Source organism: Rutilus rutilus (assembly GCF_951802725.1).
Source record: "Rutilus rutilus genome assembly, chromosome: 11".
NCBI lineage: Eukaryota > Metazoa > Chordata > Actinopteri > Cypriniformes > Leuciscidae > Rutilus > Rutilus rutilus.
In genome coordinates this window covers 3,392,389-3,417,873 of record NC_140216.1, presented here as the reverse complement: position 1 = coordinate 3,417,873, position 25,485 = coordinate 3,392,389, and the positions used below count along the sequence as shown (strand labels likewise).

Below are 25,485 nucleotides of genomic sequence, written 5' to 3'. Positions count from 1 at the left end.
GTAAAGCTTTAACAAAGAAATGGTCCTTTAAACTATAGACTTCAAGGACCCCTGTAACCATTCAAGGACCCCTGTGACCATTGCTGTCAGAGTACCCTAGAAAAACAGATGAATGTATATCAAATGTTGAGGGTCTTCTCCCGATATGTGTTTTTCTCACTCAGGAGATCCGGTTATCCCAAGGCCGGTTATTACATGTCAGCACGGCCTAGATACAGAGATCCGAATGTACCTAAAAAGAGCTGGTTAAACACTCACAGCAAACAAGATCAAGAGTATTTTTCATTTTTCAGTATTTGAGCATTTTCAGTCATTCATTGAATATAGAAAGATTTTGACCCCAACCCTTCAAAACTATCCGATAGCATTCCCATTCCCATTAATCTGTGGCAGTTATTCAGCTGAACCATGATGTCCTGAAAGTACTTGATTTGTATCTTGCTCATTGCTAAATATGAGTAAATTCTAACAGAATTTTATTTTTGAGGTAAACAATTATGAAACAATGTGTCATCAGTAAAACCTGCTTTCCCAAAGTCATTGTTGCAGTGAGGAGTGAGCCTCGCTGCTCAAACACAATACTCAGCCCCGCCACCGGACATGCTCTTAATCTCCTGCTCCATTCGCAGTCATATGCAAATATCCTGCTGCCACAGTTTAACATGGCCTTTCACACATGAGCTGTATGGCCAATGCAAAGTGTTCATACTATATCTACACAAGAACCAAGTGTATTCCCTCCCTTGCTGATCTGAGGTCGTCGTGCCACGAGTGATAAAACAGATAAATGCACTGGAGAAACCTGTACTGCTGAATACACAGATGGCTTGTTACTGATATTGATAGCTCTGTTTGAAAGACAGACCCGGTGTGACCTCTGACCTTGATGATGCTGTATCAATTCTTCAAAGCGTCTAGATACCAAAGGGCTGTAAATCCTCAGAAGAGAGCAAACAGTCTTCTGGTCAGGTATGACATCATTGATAACATCTACCCACCCCGACTCATTCGTGTCTAAAGCCCCAGATGTTTCCCCAGGACATACAGCATTCTTTCAACTTCCTGGCTTATACTTCCAGGATATGTCTGATTTAGCTTGAAAGAACTATTGGCCTATGGAAAACACAAAACTATAGGCTAACACAAGTAAAATATGTGAATTATGTAGTGTGATATCTGCTGTTTTTCAAAAGCCACCCTTTGCCTAGATTACAGCTCTGCACGCACGCTCTTGGCATTCTCTAATTCATGAGGGTCCTGCTTTTTCTCTGGCTCATTGCTAGGAAAAAAAACATAATAATATAAATTTTTGTTTGTGTATAACATTTTTGTGTCATACATATAACATTTATATTTCCCCGCAAAGCTAATTTCACCCACACCAGTCCAAATTGTTGAATAGTAACCTGCTGCATAGGCTATATGTGCGTGAGCTTGCATTCCCGAGCCTTATAGCCTATTTTTACATTAAATAGGGACATATGGAGGGAAACCGGAGAGAGACTGGTCAGAGAGAGAGAGCTAAAGGCCAGCAAGTAAGATAAACAGCGCTCTCTGGTGTGGTGAAATAATATATGGGGGAAAAAGAGTCCAGAAACCTGTCTATGAGAAACCAGCGCTAACAGCTAACACACATGAAAAAAACAAAAAAAACGAAAACAATAAAATGCTTTTAAAAGGGATTCAGTTTTCAGATGTCAGAAAATATTGTTGAATATACGTTTTAACCATAGCCATTACATATACAGATATAAATCTGATATTATAGATTTTATATATTAGAGCGAGAAATCAAAATCGGAAGTGACGTTTCGGGGAATGTTTTCGGCCATGTTTGTGAGTGGCATCTTCATTGCGTTATAATTTGCTGAATAAATTGTATTTTTAAAACTCTATTATTGATTTTATATATTGATAACTTCCACCAAAGTTCTGTTTTGTGATCGAATTCTAACGTTTTAAAACGATGACTCGGTGTGCGGGGCGGAAATGCGACGGTTCGCCGTGAGCGCGCGTCTGTTTCCGTCCGTGTGAGAATGTGAGAGATTACTGACCCAGATCGAGATGAAAACAGGTCCTGCTGTAAAGGTCTAATGTCATTTTGCGCCACAGTAATCTGACTGACACTGAGCAGGTGAGTGACATATTTTGACACTGTTTGTCACAATATATCGATAAACACAGAGCCGCGTGAAGATGTTGGCGCGTTCGTGAGTTAGTGGTAACTAACACTAAACAGCTGTTAGCAACCTGTCCACTGATAATAACCAAAAACTGCATAATACGCGCGAGCTTCAATCAGTCATGCATAAAAACAAGCAAAATACACAATGTCGACTAAACGTGACGTTTTTTGGGGTTATAACGTTACATTTAATATGCATCAGTGCGCAATGTGAGCGTTTCCAACTTGTAAATAGCATTACGATTCTGAACTGACATTCATTTTAATTATAATGTAAACCGTGAAGATGATTAGTGCCATATATTAAATTATTAATTTTATTATTTTAAGATGTTGTCATCGACATTTCTTAATATTCCGGTCACTCAGTTAAATGACATTGCAAACTCAGCATGCGCGTTCACGGCAAATAAATAAAACCTGCATGAATTACCCCTAATGAATCCGTTTACTTGTAATTGTATTTGTGTTGGCGCAAAGAAGGCCTAATGACAGCTTGCCATCCCGGATCTTAACACGTCTTGTACACACACCTGTCTCTGTCTCAAACGCGACGAGTCGCGATACTGTCCCACCATCGCGTTTGCCTGCGACTTGCCTGTCCATCATAACAACATCAAAAGATTCAAAACCAGTGTGCTTTGGAAACTCTCTTTAAACTATTTTGGATTACATTAAGTGAAATTGATGTAGGTAAATATACCCAATGATTTAAAGGAATAAGTCATCCATAAATAAGACTTCTACCGTCATTTATTCGCCTGTATGTCGCGTAGGATGGTCTTTCTTCTGTGGAAAAACTGCTTCTGTCACCTTTAACTTTCATTGTATGTAAAATTATGTAATTAAAACTAACGATGATTGAAACTGTCATTATGCCAAACCTTCTCCTTTTGTGTTTCACAGAAGATTGAAAGTGAACAGGTTGGAAACAATATGCGGGTGATTAAATGACTGAAGAATATTTGTGTGTGTGTGTGTGTGTGTGTGTGCGCGTGAACGGATTATCCCTGTTCATTCCTTCACACCCTGATAAAACCATTGTTTGTTTGACATTTTAAGAAGTATGTATCTGAATGTTACTGTTTGTGAAGTAATGTAACCAAACGTTTTTAAGATCTGATCTTTTGGTTTTATTTTTCAGTCAAGTGACATATTTTCTCCAAAGATAGTTGCATTCGGTTTCTTACTTCCTCATAAGTTGTGACATATCTGCATACGCCTGGCTTTAGATTGTTAAATTAAATATTAATTTTAAGTATGTTTGAGAATATATGTAATCATTTATATTGTTTTAGTTTTATTATATATACTTGTATGTATTATATTTACATTTACATTTTGTCATCTAGCAGACGCTTTTGTCCAAAGCGACTTGCAAATTAGGACTAAATTAAGTGAGTCATCGTGAAGAGGCAAAAACTGTGCAAGATTTGCTCAAAATACAAAGTTCAGGCATTGCTCAGAGTAGCATAAGCCGGAAAAGAGAGGATTAAAGAAAAATGAAAGAAATTTCTTAATTTTTTTATATATTTATTTAATATTATATATTCATTATTTTTATTTTATATTACTCTTTAGTGCTGTCAAATCAATTAATTGCATCTAACAAAAGTTTGTAAATATATTAGTGGTGTCAAATCGATTATTTCACATCTAACATACAAGTTTTATGAATATATATATATATATATATATATATATATATATATATTAGTCCTGTCAAATAGATTAATCGTGATTAATCGCATATAACATAAAAGTGTTTACATAATATGTATATATATATATATATATATATATATATATATATTTGTCTGTGTGCACGCGTGTCTGTGTGTTTCTATACATATACAAACTTTAATCAATTGCCATTAATCGATCCGACAGCATCATTTTTGTCATATGTGTCAAATTGTCATATTTTTTGATATTGCAGTGTTGTCTGAGTTGTCAGTAAATCAAAATAATAATGGAAAAGCATTAATTATATTAGGACACTTTGATACATAAAAGTTTGTTGCTTTTAACAATGCTGAGATAAGATTTTTGCCCTAAATCTCTCGTCCCGTTTGTTTAATATGAATTTTTGACCAGAATTGGCAGCGCTGTGGTGCGATGCGGCTGTGGCTTCAGGAGGTGTTTGTGTGGACGACTCTTCGCCTGTCTGCTCACGTCTCACATCATTTACCTCCCTGTATCGCTGGGGTTTCTGGATCGTTTTTGGGGAAAGGTATGACAAACATTCTCTGCTATTGCAAGCAACTACAACACAAACTAATGTCTGTTGTAGTCTTGGCTTTTGTAAGATGAATTCGCTGTACGAGTTTGATATCTTTTTTTCTTTTCTTTCCAAGGTCTGAGCTCTTAGTTAGAAGATGCTCAATGCGGAGCTGAGGATGCGCAGATGGAAATGGCCCGTCCAGCTGACCTCACTGTACCTGAGCTGTCTGTATTTCTTCTGTTCGGTCTCTGGTAAGCAGGTCCCGTTGTCATGTCTGTGATCTCTGTATGAAATATCTCCAAATCAGTGGCATAAGAAGAATGATCTGTGCTGCTGACAGCTAAACAACTGCATGATAATTAAGGGTGTGTTCGGTTCTCTTAGTTCTTTTCATCTGGACCCCCCAAAAAGTTATACATTAAGTCATTCTTAAAGGGATGGTTCAGAGTAAATTTGCACCATGACCTCGAGCCAAACACACCCCCCAGAAGCCTTTTTTCCCTTGGTCGAACATTATTAAAGTTAGAGCTTATTTCGAGATATCAGCCGATGGCTTAGTGCAGGCGCTAATGGATCCAAGGTTGTATCTCGTAAATTACCCCACTAATAATGCCCGGAATGGTACCAAACTTCTACAGTAGTACAAATAGGTTCTGTACTCATAAAACGAGGCATTGGAAAGTTTATAAGTACATCAGGAGTTTATTTAAATAACACTTCCCAGACGGCTAATGCTACCGCTAACCCGGACGTCGACGTCACTTCAGTGATTTGGGAAAAGCCCGTAAAAGTCCTACAGAAAGCGATGCATAAGGATGTAGTGTAACGACGCCCAGTTCCAGGAATGCACTAATATTTTGTTGGTCGTACCAGTTTGCAACAATTATTAGTTAACACTAAGTTGTCAACACTTCGGAAAAAATAATAAAAAATGCACAAAAAAGAAAAAAAGAGACTTTCATGACATATATTTTGCGATGGAACTTACTGAACCAACAAAACAATGCTTGGCTAAATTAACTCATTGTATGTAATGCACTGTAAAAACGAGTGTACAACATAGTGCACTGTGAGAGTCGTGCCGAATGAATTGCCACGTCTAACTAAAAGATGGCGCCGCAGCTGAATCATCCATACATCCATTTTCCAAACCGCTGGTCCAATGTGGCTACAGCGTAATATCATACATTTTAATTGATTATTGTTTAATTAAGGTTTATACATAGTTTCCATGACAGCATTCAGGTTAAATTCAGTTATATATATATATATATATATATATATATATATATATATATATATATATATATATATATATATATATATATAAAATCAAACTTTTTTAACCTGGGTTGTCCAATCCAAACTATGCAAAAGTGGCAGCCCTTCCAGCGCACTCTTCAATTCACTCCATCAAGTGGACTATATTAGTGGACTGATGTAGGGAATAGTGAATGAGGGGGCGATTTCGGACACAGCCCAGTTATTCTTGAGAATTCTGTCCTTAAGTTTTCATCTTGTGACATCACGTCCTGTTTTTGGTCCGTAAAGATGTATTTGGTCCATGTTACGTTCATATTTAAGTCGAACCGCATCAGAGTCTCGGTCCGCTTGTTTGATGCGCACCAGAATTCGGATGACCGCGTTCACACTCATTCAAATGAACTGCACTATCAGAGCAATCGCATCAGGGTTTGTTTTAATCAAACCAAACCTGCCAATTGACCCTTCGCAGGGAGTTTGATTGACAGGTGATCTGACCAATCATAATCCGCCATCCGCCATTTTTGTCCGACAAAGCATTCAGGAGAGTTAGTAGATTAACGTTGCAGGATCTGAACTTGAAAAGCGTGTACTGACGTCTTTCCGCAGTTAATACAACATTCCTTCTTATGTTCATTCATGTTTATTTGATGCTATAAATTAACTAGAAGGAAGAGATGATCGGTTCACGAGCAGCTTTAACTGATCCATCTGTCAGACACATTAAAGAGCCACAAAACGGTATTTATTGTTTAAATTTCTTTAAAAAATGACCAAATTTGAAAGTTGAAACTTTGTTTCTTATCAAAAGTAACCTGGTCTGTCCTGTCTTGTCAGTGTCCTCTCTGCTCCACGATGTGTATTTCACTGTGTGAGATGGTGTGGCGTGAGAGCGGCGTGGCTTGTCGGACATAGCAACAGTAACTAAAGGGGGCGGGTCTTTGTGAACGGTCAATTGTGAACATAGCCTAAAACAAAACAGCTAAAAATATACAAATTAAAACAAGACTAGTCAGCAGCATTATTTGACTAGTTGGATGTTAGACCATTGTTGGCCTGTAGCATGTGTATGTTTGTGACTGATGAGTGATGGCACTGATTTGGAGGATTACAAAAGTGGGAAGCATAATGGACACACTGTGTTCGTTTTCACAAAGGGGGGAAATCGCACAACAGGCCTATAGTCCCCCACCCCAAAGAATAACTGCGCGGCTGGGGCTTCTGTGTCCTGCAGTTTAAGTTTCACTGCCACCCCATAATTAACGACCCTCTGTTGTCATGGTTACAGTCTTTAGAGACAAAACCGTGTCTATGAAGGGATCGGGGAAGGGGGTGGATGTCTAACTGGACTCTGACTTCCTGGAACTTGTCAGTGCAGAGACGAGTGTAATGTGTTAGTGACCTGTATGATAAACAGCCTTGTTTTGCAGTGGCACGGACAGACATTATTTCCCATCGAATCAGGGCTGGATGTGCGTCTACATCATGCATGGACCGTCAGTAGCCTATTGTTCTGAGCTCTGCAGTTGAGCTTAATTGAGAGACCTGTCGATTTCTGAATTTAATAACCAATTGCATTGCATATGAATTGTATATTATTTCTGATATATCTGCCAATATTAGCATATATTTAATTGTTCATGCAGATTTTTTTTTTAATTATATAATATATTATTATTTTTTAGATTAAAATTACCTTTGCTAATGATAAAATAATAGTTTACATTTATTTTGTATTCCATTTAATTTAATAAAAATGTAAATGTATTATTTAATTCAATATTTAATAATGAAAATAATTTAATAACACCTTTAAGTGTATAGCAACTTTTTCATACTGTACATTATAATGTTGTGGTGACTAAAGTCAGTTTTGGTATTTAAATGATGAATTTAATTCAATTAAATAATTTGTTTATTTGCTTGTTTGTTGATAGTTAATTTAGACAAAATCATATAGAATTTTACTATCAGACATATATCGGTTATTAGACAATATTAGAGTTTTGTATATTTTTTTATTCTTAGGTCAATTATGGATACATAGCACCCTACATTGGATATTTGATGACACATGGTCATTTAATTTAGTTAAATATATATATATATACAGTGCAATACATAAGTGAATACACCCATGCTAAAGTTGACTAAAAAGAGGAATAAAAAATCATATTTTGGAAATTGAACTTAATGCCTTAATTGAAAAAATTAGGAAAAATCCAACCTTTAAGGACACCAATTTTCTTTGTGAATGAATAATGTATCGTAAATAAATAAATGTTCTTCCTTAAAATACATGGTGCATAAGTCTGGACACCCTTATGTTAAATTCCCATAGAGGCAGGCAGATTTTTATTTTTAAGTTTTTTTTTTTAATTTTTTTTTAGGATACTATGCATCCTGATAAAATAAAATAGCCCCACATCATCACATAGCCTTCACCATACCTAGAGATTGGCATGGTTTTATTTCAGTTAGCCTAAAAGCTAGTTTGATTTGCATTGAGAGATGATCTTATGGAAAGTACCCCATGCCAATCTCTAGGTATGGTGAAGGCTATTTTAGTCAACTTTAACATGGGTGTATTCACTTATGCATTGCACTGTGTATATATATATATATATATATATATACACACACATTTTTTTCTTTTTATTATTATTCTTTTTTTATTCTGTGCATTATAATTTTGTGGTAACTAAAATCACTTGTGACATTTAATTTTATTTAAAAATTTTATTCATTTTATTTATTTATATATATAATATATATTTTTGTTTTAGTTTTTTTGGACAAATTTAGGCATTTATCGGTTATCGGCCCTAACATAAAAGTATTTATCAGATTATTGGTATCCTGATATTTCTTTTTCTGATATCCCAGTGCAAACGGTCTAAAACATTGACACCATTTTTAGTCGTTTTTTTTCTCCCTCTCAACTCTAATTTCTCCTCGTCAACCTTCATTTGTGCCTCGTCTGTCCCTCTCTCAGGGGTTTCGGGCAGCATGTGCACAGTAACGGGGGGTGTCCTGGGTATCCACTGGAGCAGCGTCATCGGTCTGGGCTGGCAGCCACTGGCAGTGGATCATTTAGGGGCTCGATGCTGGGAATCCTGCTGTATGAAGCCCTCCTGCGGGGCCGTGTGGAGCCTCGGTGGACGCTGCGTGTTGCTGACCTGCACTCGATCGAAGGGCTGCGCCGTCAGGTCTCTTCCTCAGCCGGATGTAGAATCTCTGGGGCTTCTTCAGCATCTGAACACGGCCACGCGCAGTAAGAGGGACGTTTTCAACGCTGAGGATGTCAGAGTAATCAGGGAGACGGAGCATGTAAGCCACATTATCTGATCTCAAACGCGTTCAGTAGTGGGTCTCATTCACTAATAAGTGCATAAAGTTCTTACTAATAAATGTGTTAAAAATATCCACCGGCAAGGTGCGTATGCTTGTTGTTACCTTTGTTCTAATGTTGATTAATCTGGATTATATGAGCTTGTGAATGAGACCCACTATCCTAAAGAATAAAATATTGCACTGTTGATTTGCAGCATATACTGTATATATTGTCTGATTAATGGATATTTAATTTATTTCCCATATTTTTTACATTTAGATTACCTTTGCCTAATCTAAAGATTTTTTTACATTTTACAAATGAAAACAAATGATATTTAATTGAATGTGATATTACTTTTTTTTGATAATGATTAATAATATTTAATTTAATATTCAAAAATAAAATAAACAAATAATTAATTTAACACTGTTACATGTAATAGCAAATCTCAAAATGAATATGACTTTTTTATACTGTACATTATAAAGTTGTGGTGACTTGTTGGGATTTTATTTTAATTTTTTTATTTTTTATTTAGACAAAATTGTTTATTTTCTTTTGATTCTATTTAATATTCTATTTGTTGCATTTAATTGTGCATGCTCAGTTCCCCCTTTTTTACATTTAGATCACTGTACATTATTATGTTGTGGTGACTTATGGAATTTTCAAATAGGATTTTATTTATTTATAATTTATTTAGACAAAAAATATTTAGAATTTTAATACCACTGTCCTGAAGCATAAAATCGTGCACTTCAACTCTTTATTTGGAGCATATATGCATTTCATTTTATATAATTTCCCATATTTTACCTTTGCCATCATCTAATGTTTATTTAAAGTTAATTTGTAAGTCTTATATAATAATGAGTAATATAAAGTCTCAAAATGAATGTATTTTTTAACACTGTACATTATAATGTTGTGTTTATTTTGTAATCAAATTTTAATACCACCGTCCTAAAGCATAACATTTATGCATTTGCAGCTTATCTCTATATTTTCACCCTCACAGGACATACAGGACCAGTCTGTTAAACCCACAGTGCCATTGACCACATCCCATGATGCACCTCTTCCACATACAGCCGGTGAGATGCCCATCCAGTCCACCAGTGGCAGTGGCGAACATGAAGCTGTCTCAGTATCTGAGCATAATTCAACACTGGATGCAGACACTGGAGATCATTCAGCGTTAAACAACAGTAACCAGTCTCCACAGTCCACGTCTGACACACACTCAGTGACTCCAACAACGACACCACCAGCTGGTACGACACACTGCTCTATAATTATGTGTTGTGTTGTTCTGTTTGTATTTATTACCTTTCATGTGAGGTTTTCAAAGTAAATGAAAATCTGTGACTGTAACGATTGTTTCAGTGCGAGAGCTGGTCGTGTCTGCCGGCAAAAATGTGGAGGTCACGTTACCCCGCAGTGAGGTGGAACTGAATGCTTTTGTAGTGCCAGAGCCCCCTTCAGGTACTGCTCTAAATAAGCCATTGCAGTTGGCTTCTCCTCCTTTATCTTTGTTATAATTTTATCTGTTAATTCCTTTTAGGGGCTAACTATGACTGGCGTTTGAGGACACATCCAAAAGACTATAGTGGAGAAATGGAGGGTAAACACAGCAAGACGCTTAAGCTCAGTAAGGTAAATTGAAGTGTTCATTGTCTACAGGAGCTCTTCGGGAGCAGGATTGGACACCCCTGGCCTAAAAGTTTTATATATATACATGTATATAAAAAAATCAAACCTTTTAGACCAGGGGCCGGTTTCACAAAGCTATTTTAGACCGGTCTATAGTGTTTAGACAAGTCTAAAATGTGCTCATAGACTAGTCTAATGCAAGTTAGACTGTTTCACAAAAATAAAGACTGACTTAATTTAGACCAAACAATTAGACGCAACGCAAAAATATTTAGAAGTGCATAAGTCGTAACTTAGTGTCCATTTACGTCAAAGCTAGGCTAAGATGTAACTTACATTGCTGGTGCAACCGACCCTGCAGAATATATATATACATATATATATATATATATATATATATATATATATATATATATATATATATATATATATATATATTCTAAACATTCCTAATATTCCATATGTTTCCCTTAGCTGACAGTGGGTCTCTATGAGTTTGAGGTGGTAGTGGATGGTGACGGTGCTCATGGGGAGGGATACGTCAACGTTACTGTCAAACCAGGTGACTTAAGTATTGATGTACATGCTAATTGTATACTGGAATCAGTTTTCAGAGTTGTGTTTGGTCAGCCCGTATAAGTCCTGCATTTCTTGCTTCTACAGAGCCACGAGTGAATAAGCCACCTGTGGCTGTAGTTTCTCCAAAGTACCAGGAAATCTCCTTGCCTACAAGCTCCACTGTGATTGACGGTCAACGTGCGTATCACGGCTTTCACTAAACCAGTTTTTACTGTTGTATGAGCCATAATAGCATTTTATACTATACTTGTATTATTTTAAAAAAAGAAAGAAAAAAAAGTACTCTACCTCTCGCCTCTAAATCAACATGCACCAATGCTAAAACTTTCTATATGGAAAGTTGTTAAAGGGATTCTCCACTTTTTTTGGAAATAGGCTCATTTTACAACTCCCCCAGAGTTAAACAGTTGAGTTTTTACCGTTTTCGAATCCATTCAGCCGAACTCCGGGTCTGGCGGTACCACTTTTAGCATAGCTTAGCATAGATCATTGAATCGGACAAGACCATTAGCATCTCTCTCAAAATAATGACCAAAGAGTTTCGATATTTTTCCTATTTAAAACTTGACTCTTCTGTAGTTACATCGTGTACTAGTTTTAAAGTTTTAAATAGGAAAAATATCAAAACTCTTTGGTCATTTTTTTGAGAGAGATGCTAATGGTCTTGTCCGATTCAATGATCTATGCTAAGCTATGCTAAAAGTGGTACCGCCAGACCCGGAGATCGGCTGAATGGATTTGAAAACGGTAAAACTCAACTGTTTAACTCTGGGGGAGTTGTAAAATGAGCCTATTTCCAAAAAAAGTGGAGTATCCCTTTAACAAACAAGTATTCATTACTTCAATGAGCTCATTGTTGCTGCCTTAAATTATTACATTGTTTAAATTAATATATTTTTTAGCCAACTGTGATTTGTATTTGTACATTTCTGAAATGCATAACTCGCGCTTTTTCTGGAAGGCTGCTTAGAAATGATGTGTATTGTGAAAAGCGCTATACAAATAAATGTGAATTTAATTGAACCTTTCAAAAAAAATTGGGATCAGTAAAATATTCAGTTTTTGAAAAAAGTTTTTTAATGCTCACAAAGGTTGCATTTAATTGATTAAATTTAAAGTCAAAACAATATTATTAAACATTAACACATTGCTAAATATCTTTAAATATGTGACCCTGGACCACAAAACCAGTCACATGGGTCAATTTTGTGAAGTTGAGATTTATACATCATCTGGAAGCTGAATAAATACGCTTTTCATTGATGTTTATGGCTCACAGAAATAAATGTTTTATATATTTACGGTAGGAAATTTACAAAATATCTTCATGGAACATGATCTTTACTTAATATCCTAATGATTTTTGGCATAAAAGAAAAATTGATAATTTTGACCCATACAATGTATTATTGGCTATTGCCACAAATATACCGGTGCGACTTATGACTGGTTTTGTGGTCCAGGGTCACGTATAATGTTCTCTGCGGTGGCCAAGAACCTCTAATGAACCATTTGTGATCATTAATGTCTTGTGTTTCTCAGTGAGCACTGATGATGATAAAGTGGTGTCGTGGCATTGGGAGGAGGTGAAAGGGCCGCTCAGAGAAGAAAAGGCCTCAGGTGATACTGCTGTTCTCACCCTCACAAACCTGGTTCCTGGGAATTACACCTTCAGGTATGTCTTATATCCATTTTTTTTGTACATGCCCTGTATCACGGGGCATATTCAGCAGATAACCACTGCAAAACCCGGCAAACCAGTCTGTCCTCTGGCAAACTTTAAAGACAATAAAAAATAAACAACAAATAAAAAAGGTTGTTATACTATATCATATGTTTCCTCTAACAGACTCACGGTGACTGACTCGGATGGAGCTCAGAATTCAACCCAAGCCATGTTGTTAGTCAACAAGGCCACAGACTACAAGCCCACAGCTAATGCTGGACCCAACCAAGTGATCACACTGCCACACAACTCTATCATACTGTACGGCAACCAAAGCACTGACGACCATGAGAATCTGTCCTATGAATGGTCGCTCAGTCCTGAGAGCAAGGGCAAGGTGGTGGAGATGCAGGTACATGAGAAACACAATGCCGTTTCGCAGTAGAGCTGCATGATGACGTAATCTCGATTCAAACACCCACACGATCTTATTCCCAAATGATGACAATTCGGCTATGACTATTAAACCTTTGGCACGTACGATCACAGCGAACATTCAGATCTGTGTTCTGACCCAGAGAGAGCAGTTGTCATGTACAGATATGAAACCGCTTCACAAACAGTTACAATAATTGAAATTATCACAGAAGTTCTGGGATAAAAGTTGATAGTTTGTATATAAATACTGATGTCTACAGTAGCGATCAAAATAGAGTAAATCACCTTTTGAAAGTAACTTAACACGTAAAATAAAGATTGTATCATTACATCGTTACACCAGTAGGTGGCGACAAGTGACTGTTAAAAAAATGCATGTCATTGAATCATTCACTCAAGAGATTTGTTCATGCAGTTGTGCAAACCTGCGTTCGAAATTGCCCTCTATAGCTCATTCACTATTCCCTACATTAGTCCACTAATATAGTCCAGTTGAAGGAGTGAATGAAAACGAGTGAGTGAATTCGGACTCTGAGTGCGCCGGAAGGGCTGCCGCTTTTGCATAGTTTGTGTTTGCTGTTTAGCAATCATTTGAAACTTCGCAAATTGGCAGCTTCATTAGTAATGAAAACATTTATCTTGAACTCCCCTCATTGGACCAGCGGTTTGGGAAATATATGTATGGATGATTCAGCTGCGGCGCCATCTTCTGGCGAGACGTGGTAATTCATTCGCCGTGACCATCACAGTGCGTTATGGGTATTCTCTAGCTTTTGAGCGTACATTGATTGTTCACTCGTTATTGCGGTGCATTGTGGGATTGAATGAGTGCAATCGATAACATCCACTATGGTTTCGGACACCACTACAAATCGCTGTCCCCTCAAATAGTGCCCTGTTTAAAGTCCGCATGAACCGGAAGTTGCAAACGACTTTTCTCCAGTGTTGTGACGTATTTCCCAGTGAAAAGGAATATTGAACAGAGGGCAGGGTTTTACTCTAGCTCTCCTCCTCTCCATCTCTCGCTCATTACAGACTAACGGTTTGAGGGGAGTGGTTAAGCGTTTCCCAAACCAAGCCGTCAAACCTACGTCATCAGAGAAGGAACGCCATTCCAGACCGGAAGTAACTTTTCAGACTTTGATTAAAGATTACGACGGCAAACAATTTTTTTCTGTGTATTAACTTGCACGGATTAATTGTTCACCACAAGACTAGTAATATGCGCTAACAAAGTAAATAGGGTCAATTTTGATTTCAGTTGGACTTTAATATATAGGGGCCGATTTCTTTAAGAGTGAGTCATTGAATCATTCATTCAAACCGATTTTTAAAAAATAATTAATTCAAATATTTGTTTAAATAGACTGCAGCAATTAACATTTTGTCAGAACCTCTAGTAAATGACGTTATTTTGTTTAGTTGTCTGTTCAGAATCATGATCTCTATAAAAAAAAAATAAAAAAAACAGATTCTCTATTTATCCAGAATCGTGCAGCTCTATTTTTAATGCAGTTAAGCTGATTATTTTTGTCAGTGAGTGCATTACTGAGCACTCTTGTGTTTTGTTCTCCATAGGGTGTGAGGACGCCCATTCTGCAGCTTTCTGCCATGCAGGAGGGTGACTACACCTTTCAGCTGACCGTCACTGACTCGTCTGGCCAGCAAGACACGGCTCAGGTCACTGTCATTGTCCAGCCAGGTATCTTCTTAAATACAGGGCACAATGATTCATACTTAACTTGTAAATCTACATTTGAAGCTTCTGTTTGTGCTTGATCTCTCTCTCTCTCTCTATGTGAAATCCCTCCAGAGAACAACAAGCCCCCTGTAGCGGATGCTGGTCCAGATAAGGAGCTGACGCTGCCTGTCGACCGCACCACACTGGACGGCAGCAAGAGCACCGATGACCAAAAGATTGCCACGTACCACTGGACGAAGAACACGTCAGTTACACACGATCACTCTTCCCGCGTTCATTTTATGTGTATTCATAATTCGTAATAATTAAAATGTTCTTGTACAAAATGTACAGTCTAATTTTATGGACTGGATTTATTTTGTTAAGGCCAATTTAACACATTTAACATACAGCACCATGTAAAAATTTGGGGTCAGTAAAGAAATACTTTTTTTTAACATGAATGCATTAAATTGATCAAAAGTGACAGTACGACAGTTATAATGTTATGAAAGATTTCTGTTTCAAATAAATTCTGTTCTTTTGAACTTTCTATTATTTAAAGAATCCTGAAACAAATGTATCACTGTTTCCATGAAAACTTCCCAAAAAAACTGTTTTCAGCATTAATAATAATAAGAAGAAATGTTTCTTGAGCAGCAAATCATCATATTAGTATGATTTCTGAAGGATCATGTGACACTGAAGACTGGAGTAATGATGCAGAAAATTCAGCTTTGATCACAGGAATAAATTACATTTTAAAATATAATGAAGTAGAAAATGGTTATTTTAAATTGTAATAATATTTCACAATATTACTGTTTCTGCTGATCAAATAATGCAGCTTTCGTGAGCAATTAGAGACCTTTCAAAAACATTAAAAAAAATTCAGACCCCAAATTTTTTCCAGTAGTGTGTGTGTGTGTGTGTATATGTATATACTGCATATTACATTTACTATTCAATGGTTTACTCATCTACTACAGTAGTGTGTTGTCTTTGGGAGCTGTTGTTTAGCAAATATTATTATGATAATATTTTTTATTAGTTTAAATAATCTGCATATGTTGAATTAATTCTTAATTGATTTACATCCCTACTTTTTGTATCAAATGTCTTACTTTTCAAATGTACAGGGCAGTAATGTAGTTATTTTAGTTGTAGACTCGTGGCTTATATGTTTTTGATGGGGTCACAGGGGCCCAGAAGGGGTGAAGATTGAAAACGCGGACACTGCGATTGCTGTGGTGACGGGTCTGCAAGAGGGCGAGTACATTTTCATGTTGACGGTGACGGATGAAAGGATGCTGGAGAATTCTGACACAGTCTCTGTCATCGTCCGAGAAGGTGCGCGCGTCCTTAATTAAATCCAAGAAAAGTTTTTATGTTGGTGTTCGTTAGAAAACTTCGTTTAGTTCTATTATATGGAAGCTTGTTTCCACCACAAAATAAAAAAAATTAAATGATAATTGTGACTTTTTATCTCACAATTGCGAGTTTACATTTCGCAATTCTGACTTTATTTCTCAGAATTGTGAGATACAAAGTCAGAATTGCGTGAAATAAAGTCACAATTGCGTGTTATAAAGTCAGAATTGACTTTATTCTGACTTTATTGACTTTATATCTCGCAATTCTGATATATTTTCTCAGAATTGAGATATAAACTCACAATTGTGAGATATAAAGTCCAATTGTAAGGGGAAAAAAAAGACGGACTTTTATTTTTATTTATTTTTTTTACCTCAGAATAGTTTATCTCACAATTCTGACTTTATAACACGCAATTGCGACTTCATTTCACGCAATTGCGACTTTATTTCACGCAATTGCGACTTTATTTCACGCAATTCTGACTTTATAAGACGCAATTGCGACTTTATTGCACGCAATTCTGACTTTATATCTCGCAATTCTGACTTTATAACACGCAATTGCGACTTTATTTCACGCAATTCTGACTTTATATCTCGCAATTCTGACTTTATAACACGCAATTGCGACTTTATTTCACGCAATTGCGACTTTATTTCACGCAATTCTGACTTTATAAGACGCAATTGCGACTTTATTGCACGCAATTCTGACTTTATATCTCGCAATTCTGACTTTATAACACGCAATTGCGACTTTATTTCACGCAATTCTGACTTTATATCTCGCAATTCTGACTTTATTTCACGCAATTGCGACTTTATTTCACGCAATTCTGACTTTATAAGACGCAATTGCGACTTTATTGCACGCAATTCTGACTTTATATCTCGCAATTCTGACTTTATAACACGCAATTGCGACTTTATTTCACGCAATTCTGACTTTAAGTCTCAAAATTCTGAGAAATAAAGTCAGAATTGCGAGATGTAAACTCGCAATTGTGAGATAAAAAGTCGCAATTATCTCTTAAAATGTTTTATTCTGTGGCGGAAACAAGCTTCCATACTATTGTGGTCGGTGTGTCATATTAGAAATCATTTTGCTTTTGGTTTGTTCAAATCAGAGGATGATCAGCCACCTGTTGCCAAAGTGCTGTCCAGTCCTCCGATCACTCTTCCCGTCCGCACAGCAGTTCTGGACGGTTCTCGATCATCAGATGATAAGGGCAGCATCAGCTACCTCTGGACCCGTGAAGACACAAGCCCGGCTGCAGGGGTCAGTGCTGTTTATAAAGCGAAACTCTTACTGGCATTCACATTACATTCATGGCTCATTCCCTTGTGGTGACAGAACAAGGGAAACCGGTTTATTTGGTACAGTTCTTTAAAGAATGTGTTCCTCAAAGATTAATCAGGACCAGAAGACGACACTGATGAAATGTGCCCTCTGTTTTTCTCTTCTAGGATGTCCTGAATAACTCTGACCACCAGGCAGTGCTTTTTATTGGTAATCTGGTGGAAGGGAAGTACAGTTTCACCCTGACTGTAACCGACAGTAAGGGAAAGACGCATGCTGACAAAGGCACTGTAGAGGTTCGACCAGGTCTGTGTGCTTGCCATTTTTTTTTTTTATAGCATTGTATTAAAGAGGTTCTGTTATGCTTTTTTATATTTTCAACTTTCTTTAGTGTGCAATGTTGCTGTTTGAGCATTCAAAGTCTTTGATTTTGTTACTAGAATTGGTTTTCATGTTTGTATGTTCAAAAATCACCTTATATTTCCACATCTCTGACATTGTTGCAGCTCCTCTCTTCCCAGTCTGTCAGTAACGCTCTGTTTAGTTCCTGTCTCTATGAAGCCCCTCCTTCTGATAAGCACAATGTGCTCTGATTGGGCGGCTGGACCGGTGTGTAGTGATAAGGCAATCGCTTCGAACGTGTTTGGGAAATGTACTGTCCCTTGCCATAACCGCCAGTTTCAACACACTACTAACTAACTCAGGGTTCCTCAAACTCAGTCCTGGAGAGCCGCTGTCCTGCAGAGTTTAGCTCCAACACTGATCAAACACACCTGAGCAAGCTAATCAATGTCTTCAGGATCACTAGAAACTCACAGCTAGGTGTGTTTGATCAGGGTTGAAGCTAAACTGTGCAGGACAGTGGCCCTCCAGGACTGAGTTTGAGGAACCCTGAACTAACTCAACCAGGCCCCACCCCTTTAAAGGGGACCTATTATGCACCTTTTCACAAGATGTAATATAAGTCTCTGGTGTCCCCAGAATGTGCCTTTGAAGTTTCAGGTCAAAATACCCCACTGATCACTTATTATAGCTTGTCAAATTTGCCCCTATTTGGGTGTGAGCAAAAACACACCACTTTTATGTGTCCCTTTAAATGCAAATGAGCTGCAGAAGAGGGCGGAGCCAAAATGTCAGAAATTGTCAGTCGCGGTGTTCAGCCGTATGCGTTCAAACCAGAGACAAGACACTGATGGAGAAAGAAGTTACAGCTTTTATAACTGGACGTTTCTGAATGGTTAGTGGATAAATTTGTGGAGTTAAAGGAGAACTTTGACCGGAGTTCTCCTTTAAGTTAATTCAACTCCTCGTAAAATTGATTTGAGCAAATATATAACACTTTAACGACTTTCTTCTGCACATTGTTCTTCATAAATGGAATTCAACCATTGTGTCCTCAGTGGCTCAGATGCAAGAGAGTCTATGGAGACTATGTTCGTTGGTACATCCCATAACAGAACATTTGTAATGATTTTTTGGCACAGATATTGTATATCTCCAGCTTTTACAGAAAACAGAAATGGCGACTGCTGCGGCTCACTCAGGGGGGGGATTTTTACCATTATAGGTTGAATACCTATATTCTGGTTGTTTACACACACTGTGGATACACATATGTGTTCAAACACCTTATGAAAGTGAATTTTGCATAACAGGTCCCCTTTAAATGAGGAATATTGTGACGTGTTCGTTCCCGGAAGAAAACTCAAGACTACAATGGAGGTGTTTCAGGGAGTTCAGAAACAGTGACACTGATATAGAGAATAACGCCCGCTGGAGGGACTTTGTGTTTTGCAACTTTGTAGACATTTTTCATGCTCAAACAGCAACATTACACAGTGACACAAAAAAAAAGTTTAACTTGTAAAAAAACAACAAAAAAAGCATAAAAGAACCCTTTTAAGTGAAATATATTAAATTTTACTATAATTCTCTCATTCTTCCTCAGATGTTTATGCGCGAGACTTGGTGGAGCTGATCCTAGACGTCCCTGTGGATAAGGTGTCCCGCAGACAGAAGGATATGTTCATCAGGCAGGTTGGCGTCCTTCTGGGAGTCTTGGACAGTGACATCATTGTGCGAGAGATTAGCGCCTTCAATGAGCACAGGTAAATCCGGCTTAGCGCAAGTTAAAGCTTCATAGGCAGCGCTAAAGTTAACGCCTCATCTCCACTGATCTGATTAAATTGCTTCATGGTATTGTAAAGAAACCATAGAAGAACTTTGTTTTCACATAAATAGTATAGAGCGCTGCAGTGATGACGTATTTTTGTAGGTCATCACGATCACCCTGGTTCCTTCCACAAAAACACAATTTTCCATTGGCTTTTGGATTATTGAAGATAATAAGCTCTGTGATCAACAAAAGATTATGATTCTTGGACGTTTTTTTTTTTGTTTATCGTGATAATTTTCACAAAGTAACACAAATTTTATGCATTTTGAAGCCTAAATTCAGTCGGCAGAAGTGAAAAGCTAAAAATAGGCTATAAAAAAAACTACACTACAGTCGCAGCTTCAACGTCACCATCACTAAGATTCTGACAACTCTTTCAGTCTTTGTGTGAAAACATTTCCCCTGAAAGTTCGAGTTTTGTAGAGATTTCAGAGATTTAAATTCCCGAAAGAAATAGGATAACCTTTCACTGGTGGGGAATATGTTTGTTTGTTTTTTATATGTAGAATAGGTTTTTACTATGGTACTTTTTAATGTTTTTACATTTACTATGGTAACTTTTAATGTTTTGTTAACTGCCTTCGTCTCCGCCTTCGTCTTGTTTTGTGTTAGTTTAGCAAAATCATCTGCATATAGATATTAATACATAAGTATAACTCTGGTTGCAGATGCTCAGTCAACTTGCTCTCGAATGTTCATGGCTTTGACTGTTCCATACGCACAGTGGCGCATAGAAACAGCCGATAATGAGGCATCTGTGTATGTATATGTGACCCTCGATCACAAAACCAGTCATAAGTCACATGGGTATATTTGTTGCAATAGTCGCCAAGGTCAAAATTATAGATTTTTCTTTAATGCCAAAAATCATTAGGATATTAAGTAAAGATCATGTTCCATGAAGATATTTAGTAAATTTCCTACTGTAAATATATAAAACATTTATTATTGTAAGTGAATGCAGCAATAACGGTGAACATAAATGGACAACTTTAAAGGTGATTTTTTTTTTTTTTTTTTTTTTTTTTTTGCACCCTCAGAATCCAGATTTTCAATAGTTGTATCTCGGCCAAATATTGTCCTTTCCTACCAAACCATATTTATCCAGCTTTCAAATTATGTATAAATCTCAATTTAAAAAAATGTACCCATGTGACTGGTTTTGTGGTCCAGGATCACATATAACAATGAATGGAACCAGAAGTGCTCAAATGCTAACTTGTAACCAAATTTGTCATCCCTGCAGCACTCTATAGTGCATTTGAAGTAAATGTTTAAAATATGCACACTCACATGTTCCAGTCATATCAGAAGTTTTATTTGATATATGTTGCATATATGATGATTACTTGTGTACTTTACAGCACTCGCCTGGTATTTCTGGTATCTGGAGGTCCTGGACGGCCTCCATTGACTGGCCACAGTGTTGCTATGGAACTACGCAACAAATTTCGCAAGCAAAAAAACGAATTCCTTATCTTTAGGGCCCGGCGAGTGGACACAGTCAGTGAGTATTCATATTAAGCGCCCTATTAACCCATGTTTTTACTGTAGCTGTGGTCTTGTATTAACCGTGTGATCTTTCCCCAGTCTGCCAGCTGAACTGCTCCAGTCACGGGGAATGCGACTCCTTCACCAGACGTTGCGTGTGCCACCCGTTCTGGATGGAGAATTTATTCAGTACTTATTTTGGCGATGCTGTGAGCAACTGTGGTGAGGAGACACTAAAAATTGTTGAGGGAAGCTGCTCTAAAGAGGACCTATTATGCCTTTGATTTAGTTTTTCGGCTCTACTAGAATAAGTTTTCACGCTTGAACTTTCAAAAAACATTATTTTCCTCATATTGTTGCAGCTCCTCTCTTCCCAGTCTGTCAGTAACGCTCTGTTTAGTTCCTGTCTCTATGAAACCCCTCCTTCTGAAAAGCACAATGTGCTCTGATTGGTCGGCTGGAACAGTGTGTGGTGATTGGTCAACTGCTTTAAACGTTTGAGAAATGTCACGCCTCTTGACATGACCACCAGTTTCAACACGCTACTAACTCAATCAGGCCCCGCCCCTTTATTTAGCTTGGGCGGGAATTATTTAAATTAGAAATATTGTGACGTGTTCGTTCCTGGGAAGAAAACTCAAAGACTACAATGGAGGCGTTTCTTTGCAACTTTGCCGACATTTTTCAGCATTACACACTAAAGAAAGTTGAACACAGTTACATGTCAAAGTGTAATGGCCTGTTTATGTTTTCTTTCAGAATGGAGTGTATTATATGTGACGATAGCATCGTTCATGACCGTGGTTGGCATAGCGACTGTAATATGGGGTATCGTGTGCTGCTGTCGAAGGTAAGGGTGAGACAAATGATAATTTATTTGGAGTTAATTGCTTGTGTTTATTAAAAGTGTTCTTGGTGTCTCGAGCAGACGGAAAAGCAAAGGGAGACGAAAGAGCCGCTATAAAATGCTGGATGGAGATGAACAAGAGGCTCTGGAACTACAGTTACAAAGACCTGGTAATAAAATGATCTGTCAGTCGCTGAACAATGTTTTAAATGAATGAATTACGTAATTAATTGTAATTAATCACTTATTTAAATTTTTTTTCCCAAAGACAGAGTAAAGAATTGAATATACACTACCATTCAAAAGATTTAGGGGCAGTAAGATTATTACTATTTTTTATTATATTTTTATTCAGCAAGGATGCATTTAAATTGATCAAAAGTGACAGTAAATACATTATAGCGTTACAAAAGATTTCTGTTTCAGATAAATGTTGTTCTTTTGAACTTTTTATTCATCAAAAAAAAAAAAAAAAATGATTGCAGTTTGTACAAAACATTAAAGGGATATTTCACCGCTGGAAAGATGAATGTGTATTTAAATTGGGTCATTTATGTAGTAGAAATGTGAAATTATTTGAGAAGTTGGTGCCTTCTAGACTGAGAAAAGCCAGAAAATGTGTTTTTGGCTCATGTGGATGAAAGACTACAACTCCCAGAATGCACTTGCTTCGCTGGCCTACGAGGCCACTCCCAAGCCACGCCTACCGGTTACAGAGGGCAGTATCAGGAGAAATTATACAACTAGGAAATAACAAAAATACTACCGGGTTTCTACTGATATAAAGCTTAATGCTAAGCGGTGAAGTATCCCTTTAAGCAACAGTTTTCAACAATAATAATAAGAAGAAATGCCAACAAGTGACATTTTGAAATATATTTCACAATATTACATTTGAGACTTCTTTCAAAAACATTCAAAAATCTTTCAAAAGTCGATATATTCGGAACAGTATTAATAATGGTTTATAACAGTTTTTTTATATTTTATTCACTTTTATATTTTTTTTATTTTAAATGAATAAATTATGTTCTATTAAATGAACGTGTTAAATTGACAGCCCTAGTTTATTTCAACCCTATGATTCGTCCTCCATGGCTAACACACTTCATTCCCCGACAGGTCGCTTGAAGTCCGTTCCTGCTCCCTCATCCTCCGCGCTCATGCACTCTGATTCCGACCTGGAGAGTGACGACGGCCAGGCAGGCGTCCCGTGGTCCGACCGAGAGCGTGGAAAACTCCTGCCGCCCCAAAACGGATCCCTGCGTAACGGCCAAGGTCCTCACAAACCCAAAAAACAAAAAGAGGAGCTGCTTTAGCACACACACACACACACACCAAACCTCTCGTATCGCACCAACAGCACTGTTCGCCCCTCATCCATGACACGCGTCACGACTTTAATTCGGGAGGGATCCTGCAGGACTTCAGGAATGACCTCTGCACATGCATCCTCGGGTTGAATCGCAAGCCCAGTCTGAGCCAAAATAAAAATGCATTTGAACCCCGAATGGTCAGATCTGTAGAGCCACGCACCTCAAAAGACAATGAGAATGTTGAGATGTACTGTATGTACTAGGGTTGAGCATTTCAGAGTAGCTCCCTGAGGAACTTTTCCCCACCAGAATGTCTCATCTCACCGCGGATAACTGAGCCTGCCTCACTGTCCCCTTCCTACGAAGCTTCCTGATATGACAGGCAGCCTGTCGCATCCAAACACTGCCTGGCATGTCTAATAATTTGTATATTTTTACTTGTGGTAATAATGCAGAGAGTGAGTCCTAAAGCACCCAACAGTGCCATGTATGACTGCATGAGAAGGCAAGTTGTTTTTCCTTGTTTATTTTATTTTTCTTCATGGTTTGCATGTATTAAATTGAGACGTGCGTGCGCTACGCTGCACTCTTGCCCCTTTAAACACCAGCAAAAGTGACGTCTGCAGCATAATAGCCATGTTTTTCAAGCGTTTCTTTTCTTTAAGGAGGAATATCGTACACTGGAAACTGTATTGGATGTTGCACTGGAGTCAGTCTCTGGTTTTTGAGGATGAATATGACAGGATGGGGTCTGACTTACTCAAACTGGAACAGCCGCCAAATAATAAATCATGTTTTGTTACATTTGGGTTTGCATTAGTACTGCATTTTACTCTTTTTTGGACTTACTGTCTGATCAGAAATCATCAATAGTTTCAGTTCAGCCAAGAATCTTTTAAGTTCCAATGTTACTTGATGGTTTATTATGAAAAGGTTGAATGTTATTTTGACGATGTGTGCAATTATTTTTATTAATTTTCCTCCCTACATGTCTGAGTTGCAGATGAATGCATGGGGAAAATGAAGAATTTTTTTTTTTTTAATCCATGTTTTTTGTTGTTGGTTTTAGTGAAGAATTCCCTGTTTCATGTGACTTATTCTAATTCAACTGGAGTAAATTAAAAAATATATATATTTACAGCTGTCTTCTTTGTTATACTTGATTTCTGTCCTTAATCTCATAATTGTACACAATTTCTTCTAAACTAAATCACACGTTTACTGCTTCAAGTGGAGCTTAAACTCGCCTGAAACCAAATTAGACTATATTTTTGTTTTTAATTATTGTGATCTTAGTGAATGAACACCTAATTTCTATCATTTAATTTCTATCATTCACCATTTTTTGGGGGGTCTAAACATTTTTTTTTTTTTTAAGTGGTTATTTGCTGACAGATTTAAATTTTGAGACTAACTATTTTAAGGTCCCTTGTTTGATTATGCGTAGCTTTTACTACTATATGTAACATGCATAACAAGGACACTGTCAAATAGTTACTAAAACGGTGTTAAAACTTTGGAAATTAGTGTTGGCAATGCCCTGGTTTAAAGCACTCAGAGCCAACTATTGAAAACTGTCTATTTATTACAAGTCGCTTGTTAATTCCATGCACGGTTTGTGCACATCAAAATTGTGACATCCACACTTCCTGTTTTGGCAACAAGTCTCTTCCTCTCCAGCTCCACAAATAATTTTGGCCAAGACTTCAAACCATAGACTGGAAAATAGAAAGTCTAACCATTGACTGCTTCAAACCTGCCAGTCAGCAAGAGGGAAAAACTAAGAAAATAAGCACTTTCATTATTACATAATTATGTCACATGTCTTACATGGTAGATTGAGGAAATACCGTTTTATTAATGCTACATATAATTACCTAGATTTGGTGAAATCAATAAAACAAAATCGATATTCGTGCAGTCTTAAGTCTTCCTGTTCCTGTTTTACTCTTT

At 37.2% G+C, this 25,485-nt stretch overlaps 1 protein-coding gene across 1 annotated transcript; it reads left to right on the top strand.

Moving 5' to 3' along the window:
* Positions 1–1,930: 1,930 nt before the first annotated feature.
* kiaa0319l (KIAA0319-like) lies at positions 1,931–24,675 on the top strand. Its single transcript, XM_084423911.1, has 22 exons — positions 1,931–2,134; positions 4,283–4,418; positions 4,543–4,660; positions 8,668–9,002; positions 10,028–10,283; positions 10,396–10,494; positions 10,574–10,665; positions 11,137–11,224; positions 11,326–11,418; positions 12,784–12,916; positions 13,091–13,319; positions 14,924–15,047; positions 15,159–15,291; positions 16,228–16,376; positions 17,530–17,681; positions 17,870–18,008; positions 19,651–19,810; positions 21,243–21,385; positions 21,469–21,591; positions 22,129–22,219; positions 22,298–22,386; positions 23,339–24,675. The coding sequence occupies exons 3-22, from the start codon at positions 4,564–4,566 to the stop codon at positions 23,533–23,535; spliced, it is 2,922 nt and encodes a 973-aa protein (XP_084280037.1). The 5' UTR covers positions 1,931–2,134; positions 4,283–4,418; positions 4,543–4,563; the 3' UTR covers positions 23,536–24,675.
* Positions 24,676–25,485: the final 810 nt, after the last annotated feature.